The following is a 20,026-nucleotide window of genomic DNA, read 5'->3' on the forward strand; positions in this document are numbered from 1 at the left end:
CCATAATGAGATACCATACTCCACATCTATAAGAATGACTAAATTTAAAAAAACTGACCTACCAACTGTTGGTGAGGAAGCAGAGGAACTGGAACTCTCACACACACTGGTGGGAATGTAAAATGGTACAATCATTTTGGAAAAAGTTTGCAGTTTCTTAAAAAGTGAAATATACATCTTTCACATGATCCAGCCATTCCATTTATAGGTATTTATGGGAGAGACATGAAAGCATATGTCCATACAAAGACTTGTACATGAATGTTCATAGAAGCTTTATTTGCAATAGCCAAAATCTAGAAACAACCAAAATGTTCATCAATAAGGGAATGGGTAAAATCACTGGTGTATCCCTACAGTTGAATACTACTCAGTAATAAAAGGAATGAACTAATGATACAGGCTACAACATCAGTGAATCTCATAATAATTTTGCTGAGTGAAAGAAGCCAGATAAAACAGAGTATACAATGTGTGATTCCAATTATATAAAATTCTAGGAAACACAAATTAATGTATAGTTACATAAAGCATATCAGGGGTTGCCTTGTGGGGTGGAGAGGTAAGGAAGGCTAGGAGGGAGGGGCTACATGAGGAAACTTTTGGGTGTGATGAATATGTCCTTTGTCTGTTGTGGTGAAGGGTTTTTAAATAGGTGTATCTATGTGTATATGTGTGTATCAAACTGAACACTTTAAATATACTTTGTTATATCACTTATACTTCAATAAAGCTGTTAAAATTGTCCCAAATTTTAAGTGTTTCTCATTTTATTCCATAGTGCCACAGTAGGTAGTCAGACACAAGCAGAGCAGGAGAGGGCTCCCCGCTCCCACCAGCAAAGTCACGCAACCATCAGGTGGTCAGGCAGTTGTTAAACTGTCTCTCTAAAATAATAACTGATCACAGCTGGCACCAGGGAAAGGCAGCCTCCAATGGATAGAAAATACCTAAAACTGGTGATCAGCAGCTTCTGGATAGGATCTTAGGAGTTGGGCGAGTGGGCTCACAGGTGTGCACTAAGAGGCAAAACGGTGGCATTTAACTGGTACTCATATATGACCTTCTAGGAACACTCGATTAGTAAGCGAAGAATGCCTCAAGTGAGCATGCGTACAACCTCAGTTAACACACTGAGCATGTGGTCCCTCCCAAGTGCTGGCAGGCCACTGCACATGCAGACCGCCCACCTCCAGGGAAGAATCAGGGGAAAAGGGACACAACCCCCTAGAACCATGCCAATGTATAAAACCCTAAGTCAAAGGTCAAGCAGCGCACTTGAATCTCTCAAGTTGCCCGCTTGGCCGTCTTCCAAGTGTACATTACTTCATTTCATTCTTGCTCTAAATCTTTTCTATAAACTTTCACTCCGCTCTAAAACTTGCCTTGGTCTCTCCCTCTGCCTTATGCCTCTTGGTAGAATTCTTTCTTTGGAGAAGGCAAGAATTGAGGTTGCTGCAGACCCATACAGATTTGCTGCTGCTTTGGTGCATGCGACTTTGGTGCATGCGACTCAGATACGTTCCCTAGTGCTAACAACAGCATTACGTATTCTTACACAATGAGTTAAATTAGAAATGAAGGAAGCCTCTGGAGTACTGATGGAATCCAAGAGGACCAACAATATTTAAATAGTAAGTTCCAGTGGCAATGTCAGAAAGAACTTCAAGTACCTTACGGAGGATAACAGTTGATCAAACAAACAAAGGTAGAAAATTTCACGTTTACTTTAAAGCCATGTAAGTGTACAATGGCATTAAGTACATTTACAATGTTGTGTGACCACTGTCACTACCTATCTTCAAAACTTTTTCATCATCCAAAACTGAAATCCTGTACTCCTTAAAAAATAACTCCCCATAAACAAAATTGATAGTTTTCAAGACAAAATACAATTCTTGAACATTTTGCAATGAATAAGCTAAAGTAGATTAAAATGACTTTGACCATACAACAGGAGCAGTCAGGCTTAGATTGCTGCAAAAAGGCTTTGCGGGCTGGACACCATGATTTGTATCTCAAATCTGGCTGCTATTTCCCACACTCCTATGTCCCAAAGAAATGTGGGTGAGGTCCTGGGGTTGACACACCGTCACTGTCACACTACTGGAAAAACAGCCCAAACTGCTTGCCTCAATGATATTGGGTCAATTGTGTCATCTTTGTGTGGGAAGAATGCCCTAATTATCATTACTCCCTTTGGACAAAATTAGCAAGTCATTTATAAATCATTTCGCTTTCCTCCCTATTTGCCTCCTCCCCCTTCCTTCAGGTTCCATCCCTCAAAGTCATCGGGAAAAGCCTTGGAAACTTGATAGCAGTTTTGTGCACTTCCGGTTCAACTGCCTTACTCACTTTTTTTTTTTTAATTTAAAAAAAACTTTGGATTTTTTATAGAGACAGGATCTTGCTATGTTGCCCAGGATGTTCTTGAACTCCAGGCCTCAAGCAATCCTCCCACCTCGGTCTCCCAAAGTGCTGGGATTACAGGCATAAGCCACCACACCTGGTTCACCTTACTCACTTCTATTCCAGGACGGTTCAACTATGATGTTTTGGCTCCTCTTCTCAAGCAGGTTGCCACACCTGCTTCCATGATCTCTTCTGGCACAGTAGCTGGTATTTGGCAAACATAGGTTTCATCCTGGGATCTCAGGGATTGAAATCTGTCGTAGGTGTGCACCAGAAAGTGGTGGCAAGAGATGAAGCTTCGGAGGAGGCTGACCTCGGCCAGGATTCTTAAGTCTCAAAGTTTCAGCTTTCTCATCCCTCAACGGACATGAAATCTACCTATTTGTAACTCCAGGGAAGTAAATGAGATAATGTTTGGAAGATATCTAGTCTACCAGGCGCTCAGGCGGGGGGGCGAAAGTTCTGTTCCCTGCCCCTTCTCTACCAAATGGCTTTAAAATCAGAATTACGGGTAGGAAATGGGACTGCGAAAACAATGGAGGCTGATTCTGGCCTAAAGGATACTTATCTCTATACAAAGGGCTTCTGATTCAAAGAGGCCCCTGGATTCAAAAACACAAGCAGAGCAACACCACGTGGAGTTTGGGACGAGTTGAATTCCGGATAAAGATGCCTGTAAAGAGGAGTTGATGAGAATCCAGAAAAGCACTTGAAATGCCCAGGGTTTGCATGGCACATTCCCCAGGATTTTTTCGCACCGCATTTAGAGGTTTAGACGGAGTGAGCTCGAATCAGGCCAAAAGCCTTAGGTTACTCCTTGGCGGCGGCGGGGCAGAGGTCAGATCAACAGGTGTGGGAGGCTGCGAGGTGAGGGAAGAAGCAGGTGTCGGTGGAGGCCCCAGTTCCTCTGGCCCAGAGGCTCCAAGACTGCTATTGGTGTTCCAGCAGCGGGCGGAGGAGTCCTGCCCGGCATCTGGGCGCGTTGGGCCTAGAGCCCGGGAAGAGGCAGACGGAGGCGGCGGGTCAGCGGCGGGCCAGCACCGGTGGGCTTCCGCTCCCCTCCGCCGGCCCGGCCCAGCCCGCCGCGGAGGATGCCTGGTGGTTGACGTGAACGGCCTGTGGCTGGGAAGCCCCCAGGCGCCCTGCCTAGCCCGGGGGCGGGGCCGCCTAGCCGCCGGCCCCGGTGGCGTGAGGGCTGGGGCGGGGGCCGGGGACCGCGCGGGGAGGGAGCGGGAGGGAGCGGGAGGGAAAGCGGCCCTCGCGGCCCTTCAATTGGCCGCGCCGCCCCTCGGCGCAGAGGCGGGAGGAGGCGGCCCTCCATTGGTCGGGCCCAGCGGCCAATCCCCGAAGGCCCAGGCGGAGGCGGAGGCGGGGGCGGCCTGTGGGGAACCGAGGTGCGGGCGGCGAGCGAGGCAGCCAGGCGCTTCGGAGCGGACCTCGAGGCTGTGTAGCAGCCAGTTGGACGCAGTCGCCCAGGCACCGCCCGCGCTCCACGGCCGCGACCGTCTCCTGCGCCTCCCAGAGGAGGGAGTTCGAGCATCCCCCGCGGCGGCCACTCCTCGGGGCCAGGAGCGGGGAAGCGAAGTGCGAGAGACCCCGGACCCCAGCGCAGCCTCTTCCCGCCGCCTGAACCACCATGACCCACTTCAACAAGGGCCCTTCCTACGGGCTCTCGGCCGAGGTCAAGAACAAGGTACCCCTGGCTCGGGCGGGCGCGGGGGCCCCCGGGACGAGGGGTGCAAGGCGCGCCCGGGGGCACCCTTGGGCTGGCCTGGCGCTGGGCCGTGCTTCGTTCGCCCCTCGCACTGTGGCTCACCGTTTTCCTGGAGAGGGGACGTCGAGGCGGCGCGAGCTTCTCTGCCTGTCCTGGTCGCGTCCCGTCCCCGGGCTTGCGGGGCCGGCTCCCGGGCACCAGCCTGGCTTTGTTCCCGCGCCGTGGGACAGGACTAGTGGCTGGCGGTGGGTTCCCGGGCGCCTGGAGTCCCGCGGCGCCGGCCTTTCCGGCTGCGGGGGTCTCAGGGGCCGTTTGGTGACTGCAGGACGCGCCCTCCGGGAAGGGGGCGCTTCTGCGTGGCCACTCGCCCTTAGGCGGAGCCCGTCCGCGCGGCCAGGGACCCGGCGAGCCGCTGCCGTAGCCCCCACCATCTGCCCGGGCCCCGGGTGCTGGCGGACCCCGCGCCTCCCCACGGGTAGAGAGACCGCCTAGTGTCCCGCCGACCCCACGGGCCCCGAGGAACGGAAGCCGGTCCGGGACCCATCACAGTCTCCGATCTCGGTGCCTGGGAGGCATTTGGAGGCAGATTGCTGCTGCTGCTTCTGCTGCTGCCGCCGCTGCTTCTGCTGTTGCTTTTGCGGGAAATGGAGACAAAGCCTGAGCGCGCCACTGTGCGAGTGATATCTGCTTAGGCTTGAGACTTTTTATGAAACATTGAGAAGTTTGAAGTACATTAGACTTTCACGACATAAAGGAGTATTTTTGTGGGTTGCTTTTGTTTGAGGCTTGTTTGCTGAGGCGGCTTATAGTTTGGAGTGGTTGGGATTTGGTGACGCTCAGCTTTGCCACTGAGCCCAAGAATGCGTTAGGTTTATCTTTAGGCTTTTTGGCCTGGGAAAGAGATGAGAGGCGTCCCCCTCCCCAAATCCTCTCCTTCCTTCCTCCCTCCCTGCATTCCAAGCCCATGACATCAGGGGTTTCTGGGGGGAGAGACCAGCCAATCGGCGCGGAACTGCGCACAGAACGCTCATTGTCTCCTTTCTGCTGTTCTGGCCAAAGCGCCACAAAGGAGGGCTGCTGTGGTTTAATTCCCATTAACGTCCCGGGAGCCCAGGCATGTCAGGATTGCCACCGCACCGTCCGACCGCTGGTGGAAGGCACTGGCATTGTCAGAGCTGGAACATCCCGGGGCTGCGGGGGGTAGGCGGTGTGAAGCGAATTATGTAAAGAGGTAATGAAGCGCACCGTTGTCAAACCCCAAGGGAGAGTTGTGGCTCTTGTCTCCCGCTGTTAGTCTGCACATCATACTGTCTTTGAAGCAAGGAGTTGATTTTAGTCTGCGTATCTGAAGTTGAAATATTTAGGTCCTTTACCTTTTCAAACTTGTTGCCCGTGTTAGACAACAGTTTGCTAACAATTTTTTTAGAGAGCAGAAAGGTGAGTGGTTTGTGTGTGATTGAGTGCAAACCTCACCAACTGAAAAGTTTGTAACAAGTTACTGTTTCCTTCCTTCCAGGATTTACAAACCGAACTTTAGGAAACTTTTCAGAGGAATGGGCATGTCCAAAATGTTGGACGTGATGTGATACTTTGGCCTGGTTGTGCACATTCATTGTAATTCCCCCCAGTGATTCTTGGCTGGCAGCAGTTGAGTCTCTACTACCTTTTGCATTGTAAATGAGGTACTGATAACGTTGGCAGCCCTTCAAGTGACTTACTTTACTTGGATGTTAATAATATCCATGCTAATTTATTTTTTGCTGACTAATGTAGCAGCTTTTGCCCTTTTCCTGCTTAATACTGAGCAGATCCAAGGAAATGCATACACAGGCTAGGTCGCTGTAATTATTGTAAATGTTTAAAAACAGTAAAACCTCAGTTTTTAGAACCTTTGGAAAGTTAGTTATGAAGGCTGTGGATTTATCCCTTTAAGCACCAAACCCATTTTTTAATAACCCGTTTCATTTTTGTAGTCCTTTCAGACAGTATTCTTTCATAGGAAGTCTTTTGATCTTGACAGCAGAGCAGTCCTGTAAGGTGAGGAGGATTGCTGGGATTATCCAACATCGTTTACAGATCAGTACACTGAAGCTCGGAAAGATTTGCCCAAGGTCACAGAAGTTGGACTGTTCTAAGAATTTTAACTCTAAAAGCGATGTCTTAGTTGAGTGAAGTACTTAGGGATGTTCTACACAAGACTCTGCTGTCTGTCGCCTTCCCCCCATTTTTTTTTCTTTTTTTTTTTTTTTTTTTTTTGAGACAGTCTTGCTCTATCGCCCAGGCTGGAGTGCAGTGGCGGGATCTCAGCTCACTGCAACCTTTGCCTCCCGGGTTCAAGCGATTCTCCTGCCTCAGCACCCCCCCCCCCCCCCCCCCCCCCCCCCCCCGAGTAGCTGGGATTACAGGCGCCTGCCACACGCCCGGCTGATGTTTGTATTATTTAGTAGAGACAGGGTTTTGCCGTGTTGGCCAGGCTGGTCTCCAACTCCTGACCTGACCTCAGATAATTCCCCCTGCCTTGGCCTTCCAAAATGCTGGGACAGGCTTGAGCCATGGCGCCCAGCGCTTCCCCCCATTTTTGCTACCCACATGTCACTTCTTGACATTGTGATTATTTATGTGATACTGTTTCTGATCTGTTCTGGGCCTGGGAATCAAATAGCCATGTTTGCTAGGCCTTTGTATGAGATGCTGCATTTTGACTGAGGCCTCAGGACTCCCAGGTGAAAGGTGGGTATGTGCAAAAGTGACATTGTGTGGTTTGACACCTTTTAATTCCTTCCTGCTTTTTCTTTATTGCATAATTGATACATTGCTTGCATGCTAGATTCTCCCCATCTACCCCCAAATCTCATTTAACAAAGAAGTGTAGAAACATCCTGGGGAGACAGTGTGGAGTGGACCTGGGAGTCTAGCATATGTGAGTTCTAGTCCCCGTTCTGCCAATTCCTGCCTTCTGTGATGCTGGGCAAGCTACTTGACATCTCTCTCCTAGTTTCTGTTCTGTAGAATGGGGGAAAACAATAGTTGCCACCCCCAAACACCATGTTGTGGAGATGTGTCTGGGTCTGGCTTATACCCAGTACTCAGTGACTGTATTGTAGCTATTAGCTCTTAGTAACAGAAAATTAGTTTTTGGTATTATATTTCTAAGATTTGTATGTCCCTGCCTCTTTAAGTATTTGGTTTGTATTAATACCTTTTGGTCTTGTTATATAATATGCTAGCTGTAAAAGCAGTTCATCAATGAATTGAGGAAGTCTCTGATTTTAAATACTTTAATCAGTAAAATTTCAGGGAAAAATCTTTAAGACATTTGATTGGTAAGATGATAATACATGGCAGAACACACAAGGTTACTTTTTTTAATAGGCAAGAAGATGTGTGAAAACAGCCTAAAAAAAAAGCCTAAGAATTCCAGTCTTTCAGTCTGGAATACGAACAAAGTTTCTTTAATAACAAAGAAAAAAGTGACACCAAATGATCAATAACTTGCAGTTTACAAAAACCATCAGAGAGTAAAAGGGCCAGGGAAAATGCGGGCACTGGTAGGGATGGTTTGGTGGAGGATGGAAACACTCATAAAATAATGGGCCCTACAGGTATTCTACAGGTTGAACCAGGCCCTTGAATGCATCTTGGGAACCAAAATGAAAAGTGAAACAACTCTGTGCCTCATAAACCATGAAAAAATATAACAGGTACTCAAGGGAAGCACAGCATTTCCTGGCAAAATGTTGGAGTTGGGGTAGTTTCCTGTAAAGTTGGACGGGAAAAGAGGACGCAGTGAAGCGTGTCTTCATCAGGCTTGGAGCAAATGCCGCAGGAACCTTTCTTACAGGTCTCAGGGAAAGTGGAAAAAATAAATTGACGAATGGGGAGCTGAAATAATCTTACCTCAGTATGTTTTTTTGGGAAGAGGCTAACTGGAATATTAAGAAGCATGGAATTGGAATGCACATTCTTCCAGTCTTCTGCCCCCTTGGAATGTCTGATTTGAGCAAAGCAGCTTCCCACAGGATCTTCTTGGTTACAAAATGGTATTTCTCAACAACTAAAAACCATCTTGAAAGGCTTATTACCAAAATCTTTGGTTGTTGAAGTTAAACAATCATATAGTAATAATTAGATAGGACCAGTGTCTGTGAAGTCCTCCCAGCCTGTTGGCCGGGTGCGCTTTAGACGCACAGCTGCTCTGAGGGTACTTCTGATCAGAGTAACTCAGGATGACCCAGCTATAAATTATACCCGAAGGTGGTTTGCCTTGTCTTGCTGGTAGAGCACCAGAATCTTGGTAAAAATGTGTTGGTGGGCTTAGCTTTTTTCTTTTTAAACTTGAAAGTTCAGAAATTGGTTTTTAATTAAAATCTTTTTTTGTTGGCTTATTATCTGTCTCTTCCCACCAGAGATAAAGCTCTCTTATTCACGGTGTGTCTCAAGATTGATATTTTACAATATAGTTTAGCACATAGCATATGCTCAATAAATATTTGAATATTTGTTGATTTAATTTATTCATCGGGAATAGATTTTGCTATCTCTAGACATAAGAAGTTAGAAATTAACTCTGTAGTCTAAATAAGATAATTCTATAGTGCAAGTGTGGTGATTTTGAAGGGTGTGGTTAAAAAGAAAATATTCTAAAAAATATTTTATTTTTTGATCTCGCTATGTTGCCCAGGTTGGTCTTGAACTTCTGGCCTCAAGTGATCCTACTGCCTTGGCCTGTTAAAGCACTGGGATTACAGGTGTGAGCCACCATTCCTAGCCTTGTTTTTCTTAAGTAGTTAAATAGTTAATATTATATTGAAAATTTTCATCTTTGCTGCTGATTTTGGGATTATTTCTTAAGATAGATATTTTGACTGGGCTCTTTCTTAGACTTCCAAGTTAGGAATGGTAGAGGTGTCCTCTGCAAGGATTTGTCCAGTGCCTGCATTTTCCTGAATACTGCTGGAGAAGGGGCCATTCAGCCAGGCCAGGGACTTTGCTCCTGGTAGGAACCAGCCGTTGCTGTTGGTCTGCTTTAGTTTTTGTTTTCCTGTCTTGACCAAAACAGATAAATAAGATACACTTTGCTGAAGTGACAAGAGGTACCATGCTTCCTCTTTAAAATTCTCAGCCTTATTTACTCTGGAGTTTTAATGAGGATTATTATCAAGCTCATTGATTTTTTACAGTCAAACATTTGTGGAAATTGTTCTGTCTCTAGCCACTCTTTTAGATTTCAGAGACAATCTTGACAATGATGACATTGCTAATACTACCATCAACAGAGGTATAGGCTTTTTTTTTTTTTTCCCTATGCCTGTTTCTCTTCCGGGTTGGGACATGAGGGTTAGTGTTTCCTGCCTCCTTTCCCTCTTTAACAGTGTATCCTTAAAGCCATAATGAATCTGCTCTGCGGCATAAAAAAGTAAGCACAATTGGATGGTTTTGGTTTTTCACCCATCATTACCATTGTATTCAGGAGAGTGAGGAAATGCATTTTCTTCTCTCTCTTTTTTATTTTTTTGAGATGGAGTCTCCCTCTGTTGCCCAGGCTGGAGTGAGGTTGTGCGCTCTCGGCTCACTGCAACCTCCACCTCCCAGGTTCAAGCAATTCTCCTGGCTTGGCCTCCCGAGTAGCTGGAATTACAGGCACCTGCCACCACATCTGACTAATTTTTGTGTTCTTAGTAGAGTTGGGGTTTCACCATGTTGGCCAGGCTGGTCTCAAACTCCTGACCTCAAGTGATACACCTGCCTTGGCCTCCCAAAGAGCTGGGATTACAGGTGTGAGCAACTGTGCCCAGCCCTGCATTTTCTTTCTCAGTGAAACTAGGTGGTGGTTGGAGAAAGCTTGTCCTTAGAATTTGTTGGCAAGTTCCATTTAAATCTAGGCATTACCCTCCTGTAGCATATACCATGTGTGCTGGCTCTCCTTAACTCTGAACTTATTTTATAGCCCAAATGGGCTCTTAACTGTTATTCATGTGTACTTGTACCCTCAGATTTTTGTTAAGGATTCTTGGAACTCATAGGTAGATCCAGGTTGTTTGTGGGGACGAAGTTTATACAATTTGGGGGTCCTCATTATGAAAAATATATAAATATCTTTTAAGTTTTACAAAAACCTATGGCCATGTGAACCCTTTTGAACTTGAAGACTTCCCCATACCTGTCATACAAGGTTCTTGTCAGAGGGATAGTAGAGCTTAGTGGTTAAGAACATGGACTGTGGGAACTGGGTTGGATACCTGGTTCTGCATCTTACTGTGAACTTTGGCAAGTGACTTAACCTGCCTGTCTTGTATGTAAAATGAGGATATCATAACACTCATCTTTATAGGGTTGTTGGGAGAAATCAGATAGATAATCCATGTAAAGTGTGTAGAATAATGCCTGGAATCAAAAGCCCACATTATATAAATTTCAGCCATGGTTTCATTTTGCTGACTGGTTCTCTGCTAATTAGGCTCAGTCTTGTGTTCTGAGCTGCTTTTCTCTTCTGGATGTTGATATTATGTCTAGAACTTTAATATTCATTCACGAATCTGTTTGTATCTGCCTGAGATTTCTGGTGGATAGGGGACCATGACATCAAGCAGTACTACTGTGTTTCATTTCTGTGTCAGGAATGTGATCTGCCCCAGAGTCCTTATCCAGGACTCCACCACCAGGCAGCCTGTGAGGCATTTCCACAGTGAAAGCACCAGGTCTGTAGATCTCCACCATTCTGTCCACATTGCCCTTGGGGCTGAGGACTTCTCTGTACAGCTAGAGGTCTTGCTTACTGGGCATGGTTGTATTCTGCTTTTTCTAACAGGTTGATTCCTTTTAAATAAGATGTATCTTTCCTTTCTTGGTTTCAGATAGGGCTTGTATTTCTCCACAGCTGGCTGGTTAACATATTTTCCTTCAAGTGTTTGAATTTGGTTTGCTTGAATCTGGAGGTTTTGAGTTTATGTGTTCTTATGAAGTTTCTACCTAGACCTGTGTGAAGCAAGTCCTTGAGTGGAGAAGACTAATTCTTAGTTTTCCCCCACAAGGTAGGGAGGGACCAGGAAACTTCAGGGTGTGGGCATGACTGTTAGGTGCTGTGTCTGCAGTGGGAAGGCCAGGGAATTGGAGGCATGAATGCAGAGAAAAGAGGAGGCCTTTTGTGCTTCGAAGGACTCTTCTGGGTCAGTTGTAACCTAAGCATTTATGGTTATTTCCCCTCTCCTGGATAATTTTCCAGGGAACTCTAGCTGTGGAGTGGCCACACTGGGCGGGCTATGGCTTCATTGCTTCTTCCTGCCTCCACTCCCAAATGTTTGGACACTGATCTTTCTCCATTATCTGCAGCTTCTCACCCTTAATGTTACCCAGGCTGTACGAATGGATAGTGTGTGCTTCATTAGTGCACATTTCCCGGTCTCCTTTTGTTTCTTGTGGGAGGAAATAGGAGAGAAAACAATCAATACCATGTGTAGCAAGTCTCTGTCCTGCTGTTGGTTAATTCAAACATGTGATTCCACTTTGAATGCAAAAATAGCAACAGCAATCATATTATGCTTCTAATTGAGTGTAGAAATTATACGTACATTAGGCATCATCTTGTGAGCTTGCTGTGGTCCTTGACCCTTAGCAGCTAAGCTGGAACCCTAGGGCTGCTCTTTAGAGTCCACCTATGGCTAGATGCCTTCCCCTGAATGGTCCCATTCTCTGCTCTGAATACTGGCGTGCATTTGTTTCTGGATTCTCCTTATCTTTCTTCAAAGAATTGGATGTTGTATTTTTAAAAAACCCCATCCCCACCTCTCCCCGCTTACACACACACAGACGCAGTCTTTGCCAGCCAGATTTTCATTTCAAGGTTTCTTCCTCTCTGAGCTTTCCCCTGCTTCTTTTTCTTCTTTAGTGCACCCTTTCCTGCAGCTGGTCTTACATCACCTTCAAAAACATGCATGTGGCAGGAGGTTAGTCTTCATATGGGCCAGCGGGAGAGTTAAAGTGTTTTTAGTCTGAAACAGCTCTGCCAAATCTTATGAACTTTTTTTTTTTTTTTTTTTTTGAGACAGTCTTGCTCTGTCACCTGGGCTGGAGTACAGTGGCACGATCTCGGCTCACTGCAACCTCTACCTCCTGGGTTCAAGCAATTCTCATGCCTCAGCCTCCTGAGAAGCTGGGATTACAGTCACGCACCACCATGTCCGGCTAATTTTTGTATTTTTAGTAGAGATGGGGTTTTACCATGTTGGCCAGGCTGGTCTTGAACTCCTGACCTTAAGTGATCCACTTGTCTCAGCTTCCCAAAGTGTTGGGATTACAGGTGTGAGCCACCGCGCCCGGCCTTATTATGAACTTTTGAACCATGCTGGCAACGCACTTTGGAACTAAGGATTCCTATGGGCTTGTTTAAATCAATTCCTCCCACCCCCTGCCGACTTTTTTTTTTTTTTTTTTTTTTTGAGACAGTCTCACTTTGTCGCCCAGGCTGGAGTACCGTGGTGTGATCTCGGCTCATTGTAACCTCTGCCTCTCGGGTTCGAGTGATTCTCCTGCCTCAGCCTCCTGAATAGCTGGGACTACAGGCCTGTGCCACCATGCCTGGCTAATTTTTTGTATTTTTAGTACAGATGGGGTTTCACTACGTTGGCCAGGCTGGTCTCGAACTTCTGACCTCAGGTGATCTGTCTGCCTTGGCCTCCCAAAGTGTTGGGATTACAGACATGAGCCACTGTGCCCGGCCCAATTAGTCCTTTCTACAACTGGGCAATATATTCATGTGCATTAGTCTGATACGATGATATTGGTGGTGGGTACATTTGGATATATTGTCATGTCTCCATGAGTTAAAAGGACTTTATGTTAAGCCAGAGTCTAAGCATCTTCAGGCAGATAGCATAGTTGCCTGTGCTAAGACTGTGTATAGTACAGAGAGTTCCTGTCTCTCAGCTTGGTTGTGGAGTAGGGATAGGGGAGCATCCAATGATGGAAAAGACTTAGACTTGGAGTCATATCTGGGTCCCAATCCCTGCTGAGCCCACAACCTTTGGACAAGTCATCTCTGCATGAAGACAGTACATCTACCTCAGGGTGCCATCTTCCTTGCTTATGAAAACCACTTGTCTGTATGCAAACAGTTCCAAAATAGAAAAGTAAATAAGCGAAAGTATCCTGTATACCTTACTCCTACTCTAGGTGCTTGTACTGCTTTGAATATTGTTCAGCCATTTTGGAAACTGAATTATAGTCTGTTGTATGGATTTCCACTGATTATTCACTGCTTCCCTACTGGTAGATATTTCCTTTAAAAGTATTTGTGTAGAAAAGTGTGTAACTTTTGACCTAACATTTAAATGTATTTAGGTATTTTCAAATTGCTCTCCAAAAAAATGAGTTCCTACCAATGGTAAGAAAAAGGAGGAGGATCTTTTGATGTTAAAAAAAGAAAAAAGTAACTTGCTTTAGTTTCTTTATTACCAAGTCATGAGTCACTGACATCTGTAATCCCTACTCCATCCCTCATCCCCAGCAGACTCAGGTGGGAGTTGGCAGTGGGATGGGATAAGGGCATCTCTTTCACAAATTATTTGATAATAGTTTTTTAAACAGGAAGCTTGGCCAGGCACGGTGGCTTATGCCTGTAATCCTAACACTTTTGGGAGGCTGAGGTGGGCGGATCACCTGAGGTCGGGAGTTCGAGACGAGCCTGACCAACATGGAGAAAACCCATCTCTACTAAAAACACAAAATTAGCCAGGCATGTTGGTGCAGGCCTGTAATCCCAGCTCCTCAGGAGACTGAGGCAGGAGAATCACTTGAACCTGGGAGGCAGAGGCTGCGGTGAGCCAAGATCGCGCCATTGCAATCCAGCCTGTGCAACAAGAGCGAAATTCCGTCTCAAAAACAAACCCAGGAAGCTTTAGGTAGCTTTAAAATGATATCTTATCAAAATGGCTATCAAATCACATCAAGTAAGTGGTTTTTAATGATATATTGAATTCAAAGGAAGAAATCTTTCCAGTGTCTTGATTGGAATGGCCAGCAAAGCATAGATGGAAGGATAAGTGTTGACATTCATTGAGTTCTTACAACTTATGTGAATTAACTCATTGATTCTTCCTAGTAACCTTCTGATGTAAGTGCTGTTAATGATCTCCGGTTGGCAGGGAAGAAAACTGAAGCAGAGGAAACTTGGTGCATGGTGGAAATGCGCTTCTAATTCAACCATTCAGTTTCCAGAGCCCTTGCTCCTAACCATTTTAATCTGAGGCCAGAGCTCAGGGAGAATTGACATCTTTCAAGACGAGAGGGTACTGAGTCCGGAGAGGGCAGACCAGAGCAAGAAATCCCAGGATAAAGTCCTTTAACAAGAAGCTGGAGGAGGAGAGCTTAGAGGGCCCTCCTGGAAAATACTAGGTGCTACAGAGAGGCCTAGAGGATGACTGGAGACAGGCCACTAGATTTGGCTACTGAGAAGTCACTGATGACCTTTTTTGTTTGAGACACGATCTTCCTCTGTTCCCCACTCCCTGCAACCCCCCTCCCCTGTTTCCCCCCAGGCTGGAGTGCAATGGCGTGATCTTGGCTCACTGCAGCCTTGACCTCCTGGGCTCAAGCAATCCTCCTGCCTCAGCCTCCCGAGTAGCTGGGACTACAGGCATGCACCACCATGCCTGGCTAATTTTTTGTATTTTTTGTAGAGACAGGGTTTTACCGTGTTGCCCAGGCTGCACTGGTGACCTTTAGAGAGATCGTCAGTAGAGCAAATTTCCAGGGGTTAGGAGAGAGTACTAAGTGAGGAAATGGGCAGGCTTGGCATGAAATAAATGACAAACAGGACGGTGTATGAGGCTGGCAGCAGGTTCAATTAAAAATTTGCCATTTCGGGGAAGACGGGGGTAGCCTGTGCCCATTGATGGACCAAGTAAAGGCAACAGCCCAAAACAGATGGTGGGTGGGGGCAAAGCAGAAGGGCAGGAGGGTCAGTGGGAATAAAGGGGCCCAGCTGGGAAGGGGAAGGGAAGAGGACCATGAAAACGCAGCACTGATGTGGAGAAGTCCTCTTTTCATCTGAAATAGGGGTGTCATTTTGCTCCTGACCTTATTATGCTGGAGCCACTGATGTCCGATGGGGAAGAGAGCAGGAATAGGAAGAGATGGCCCAGGCTAAGCCCTCCCTGTGAGTGCACTGCTGATTGGGCTGCCCCTTTGGAGCTTGGGCACTGGTTCACTCTCCTCTTTCCATTGGCCCTTGATTTGGAAGGGATGGGAAGTTGGGTTTATTTTGTTAGAGCCTGGTTGTCTGTAGCAAGCCTTTACTGTATTATCTCCAAGAGACCTTTGTGTCGGGGTGTAGCACTCTGATGGAAGATGTAATGCTTTCAGGGGAACTTATTTTCTCCCTCATCCATGCTCTCAGATTGCATTAAAATTATGTAAAATATGGAGTTCACCTTTACTGTCGATGTAGAGGGTCCCATGTGACTTCATCATAAGATCCTTGCAGACTTCAGGACTGGAAAGGGGAAACCATGTTCCGGCTGACTTTCTTTTAGAGGAACTCTGAATCTTGTAGTTGATTATGTCCCTCTTTGTCTTGGTGTTTAAGAAGCTTGGACTTCAGTTTGCGTCCAGCCTATCTTTGGGTGGCATTTGTGTAGGACTTGGTGGCATGCAGGTGTTTGAGCCTTGCCTCTGACTTCATCTTTTTTTCACACATCCTCATTAAAAGCAAAATGAACCTAATGGCTTTTTACTTAGGGTCTCAAAAAGTACAAAATACCTTTGTATGCTATTTCATAAGGCACAGTATGAATATTTTTAAAAGGAGGAAATGGGACCAGCCTGGGCAACATAGGGAGACCCCATCTCTACAAAACATTTTTAAAAAGGTAGCTGTGGTGGCACATGCCTGTAGTCCTAGCTACTTGGGAGGCTGAGGTGGGAGGATCGCTTGAGCCTTGGAGGTTGAGGCTTCAGTGAACTATGATCATGCCACTGCACTCCAGCCTGGGTGACAGAGCAAGACTGTCTCAAAAAAAAAGAGAAAATGGGAAATTCTATCCTACTTTTTAATGGAAATGTCATGTTTTCTCATTTTCATTGGGGAAAAAATGGTGCTGTTTTGCACAGTTAACATATCTGTAAGATTCCATCAGCATCTATCCCATGTTTAAAATTAGGTTTCCTCTCTGTTCATAGCTGGTTGTGTAAAGCCACCTTTCTCCAATGGACAGACGCCATTGTAGTAAGCAAAAAAGCATTTGCAATCTGAGATCTAGACCTGGATCTAGACTGCAAGAGGAGTTCCAGATTTACTAAGGCTGACCCAAAGGGCTGAGATCCCATTTCTCCTTGGCCCGCTTTCATGCCTTGTCCCAATAATAACCCTCAGTAAAGGAGCTGTGTGGTGTTTTGACTCAGTTTTGGGGTTGGCAGATGGGAGCATGAGGATGAGTGTGGTCAGTGATCTGTGAGATAAGGGTTCCGCAGGCTGGTTGAGACCAGTTCCTTCTCAGAACAATACAGCGAACTTTTGGGACAATGACGTTGAGGTGGATTTCATGCCTTCCTTGAGTCACAGTAGACTGTGAGGCTCGTCCTGTGGAGCGGGCTTGCTGAAGAGTTGATGAGGAGTGAGTGTACATTCTGAAACTGCAGAAAAGTTGCAAACATGTCATGTGCCTTGTCGTTATGGAAAGATAAATGACAGCTCTTCAGTGTTACCCATGCTCCTGACTCAAGAGTTATTTTGGAGGCATCTAGAGGTCCTGCTGAAGAGACAGTGCTTGACAATCTGGAGAGTGGCAAAGAGCTGATACCTACAAATGCGGGAATGAGTTTGTTAGACTCTTAAATATTCTAGTGGTGAGACAAAGAAAACAAAAACTTGAGGAACATCTCTATTTTCATCTCTTTTTACCTGTGGGGCTTCAGCTAAGATCCCCTTTCAGCAAAATCTCTACAGATCTCTAAAATTCAAGACTCGGCTGGCCTCCTTCCCAGTGAGAGAATGTTCTCCAACAAGCTTTCTTGGAGGTCATCTCTTCCTGCTTGTGCTTCATTGGCACTCAAAACATGGTATTTTTCCATGTCTGTTTGCTTCTAGTCCATCTCTCGGGAATTTCTCCATATATTTCCCTGGTCTGTCCTCTGTGTGTCACTCAGAATAAATCAACTCCCTCTTCTATATGACTTCCATCTGAATATTTAGATGGGAGCTAACCTGCCTGTCCTAAACTTCCAGGTCATATGTAGCCACTCCTGGCTAGCCAGTTTCTCATAATAGGCTATATATGGTTTTTTAAATCCTTTCACCACCTAGTTTACTCCTTCTAGAAACTGATGTCAGCTTATCAGTGTCCCCTTTCAGAATGCATCAATCAGAATTGATCATAGTATTGCCACAGATATGGTTTAACCTACCAGAGTACACTGGGATTGTTAACTGACTTCCTTTGATTACAAAGCTTTAGCTCCTTCTGTTTTAACCAGCAGAATCACTTGGCCAGGTAGACAAGGAAACTCTGTGTAGAAGGAGGATTCTAATCCTTGCTTTGTCAAATAGACTTTTCCTGTCTATAAAGTATGGTGATGATCACTCTGGGAGGTTTTATGGCTCACCTGAACTCCGTGCGCACCTGTTTCTTATAAATAATGCTTTCCTTGGTTACCTCATGGGGCTGTTTTGATTTAAACAAATAAGCAATAGTATTTTATAAAGAATTGTATAACTGTGCAGACCAAGATAGTGTTGGCTTTTTAACTTACTCAACTCACTGAGTAAGCATTACTAGTTCTAAAACTTTGGGCCAGGATTTTACATATATTTTGAATAAACTGTGTATTAATGTAAGAAAGATCCTTCTGATTCCCAGTTTCCTTAATAAGTATGCCAAGTAGTTTCCAAGTCATTAATGACCAAAACAGAAGAGAACACATCTAAATCCAAACATTGAGGTACACATCACCACGAGTTTCTTCTGCCATGACATAATCAGCACAGTGGGCATGGTGTTCCTTCTGACTGTACCCTCCTTCTAGGGTTACTAAACTGGACTTCAGGAGTGCCCTAGACATAAGGAACTTTTATCAGAAAGTAACACAATTATATCCCCTAGTGGGCCATCTAAGATTACCAGATTGGCAGATCAAGGAGATGTGACGCCCATAAAAGGTAGTGACATTCAAATGCAGATGCCTTTCCGAAACAAGATAGATCTTTAAATCTGAGGCATTTCCCTAGGCTGGTAATCCTGTCAGTGGGTGAAAATCATGGATTGAGTGCCCACTATGTATCAGGCATGGGCATGAGGGGTACTAAGATGAACAAGAGCCTGTCTTCCCCTCAAGGAGGGGACGTGGGCAGGTGTTCTTGGACACGCCTTGTGTGTCCATGCAGCCTTGATGATGGCTGCCCTTCCCCCCTAAGTGCTTGCACACTCTCTCCCCAAGAGTCCACTCTAGGAGGGCTCCTGCCAGGCTCTTCAGCCAGTAATAGATCCTTGCCCCCTGGGTGGGGATGGAGTGGGAGCAGGCTTCTCTCTAGGTTCTTGTTACTACCGTTTGCCAAGGCTTCTCTCACGGTGAGCTGCTTGATATGCACTTCTTTGTTACTTGTTATTTCTGAGTCTAGATTCTTCTGGGAATCCAGTGTCTATACTTGTTCCCTCCTTGTTTAGATTTGAACTTTCAAAAATCCACTTTAAACTATACGTGTTCTAAGCTTTGCAGTCTAAAGGTCATTTTCTAGACTGAGAAGACAAAATTGACATTCTGTTTGCGCTGCATCTTTCTACCGTTTGTTATACTCTTTGCTTTAGGCACTGGACCAGCTCCTCTTTAATTATATATATATATAAATTTTTTTTTTTTTTTTTTTGAGATGGAGTTTCACTCTTGTTGCCCAAGCTGGAGTGCAATGGCATGATCTTGGCTCACTGCAACCTCCACCTCCCAGGCTCAAGCGATTCTCCTGCCTCAGTAGCTGGGATTACAGGCACTACAGATGTGTGCCACCACGCCCAGCTAATTTTTTGTAGTAGAAATGGGGTTTCACCTTGTTAGCCAGGTTGATCTCCAACTCCTGACCTCAGGTGATCCATCTGCCTTGGCCTCCCAAAGTGCTGGGATTACAGGCGTGAGCCACTCTGCCTGGCTTATTTATATTTTTTTGTGACAGGGTCTCCCTCTATTACTCAGGCTGGAGTGTAGTAGCACGATCTCAGCTCACTGCAGCCTTGACCTCCCAGGCTCAAGTGATCCTCCCACCTCTGCCTCCCAGGTTGCTGGAACCACAGGTATGTGCCATCATGCCCAGCTAATTTTTGTGGTTCTTGTAGAGACAGGGTCTCACTATGTTGCCCAGGCTAGTCTCAGAGGACTCAAGTGATCCTCCAGCGTTGGCCTCCCAAATTGCTGGTGTGAGCCGCTGCACCCGTCCTAGTAGTTTTTGAAGGTTTAATTTCTTGTCAGTCTCACAATATTTGTATATTGAGTCATAATGTTTTTGTATTTACCTGATTATAGACATTTGGAGGGAAAAAATTTGTGCTGATTGGTGCCATATGCTGATACCTTGATCTGAAGATACAGTTGTACCTCTGAGAGGAGGACCTGGCTTTAAAATGCTCCTGGACTTTACTCCTGTTTACCTGAGGCGAGCATGATTTTCCACAGCTTTCAAATGTCTAGTTCCTCCGCATCAAATCTTTAGCACGTTCATGCCATGGAATGAGTCTTAGATTCTGTGGTGACCTCAAGAAAAGCATTCATTCTACCTTGACATCACTGTCCCAAATGTAAGATGTTTTTCTCTAGAATTCGCACTTCTATCCCCCATAAGATACATGCCTGATTTTGTAAGATAGTTCCTTTATCCTTTTTGTCAGCAACAATCTGAAAAAGAATAAGAATTTGGGATGCAAA

The 20,026-nt window shown here is 45.7% G+C and overlaps 1 protein-coding gene across 1 annotated transcript in view; it reads left to right on the plus strand.

Annotated features, from left to right (window-relative positions):
* The first annotated feature begins 3,633 nt into the window (after positions 1–3,633).
* CNN3 (calponin 3) overlaps positions 3,634–20,026 on the plus strand; it is a 30,482-nt gene continuing 14,089 nt past the window's right edge. The window contains exon 1 of the mRNA XM_002810589.6: positions 3,634–4,105. Coding sequence (XP_002810635.2) covers positions 4,049–4,105 — 57 coding nt within the window. The 5' untranslated portion in view covers positions 3,634–4,048. The remainder of the gene's footprint in view (positions 4,106–20,026) is intronic.

This window comes from Pongo abelii, chromosome 1 (assembly GCF_028885655.2).
Source record: "Pongo abelii isolate AG06213 chromosome 1, NHGRI_mPonAbe1-v2.0_pri, whole genome shotgun sequence".
NCBI lineage: Eukaryota > Metazoa > Chordata > Mammalia > Primates > Hominidae > Pongo > Pongo abelii.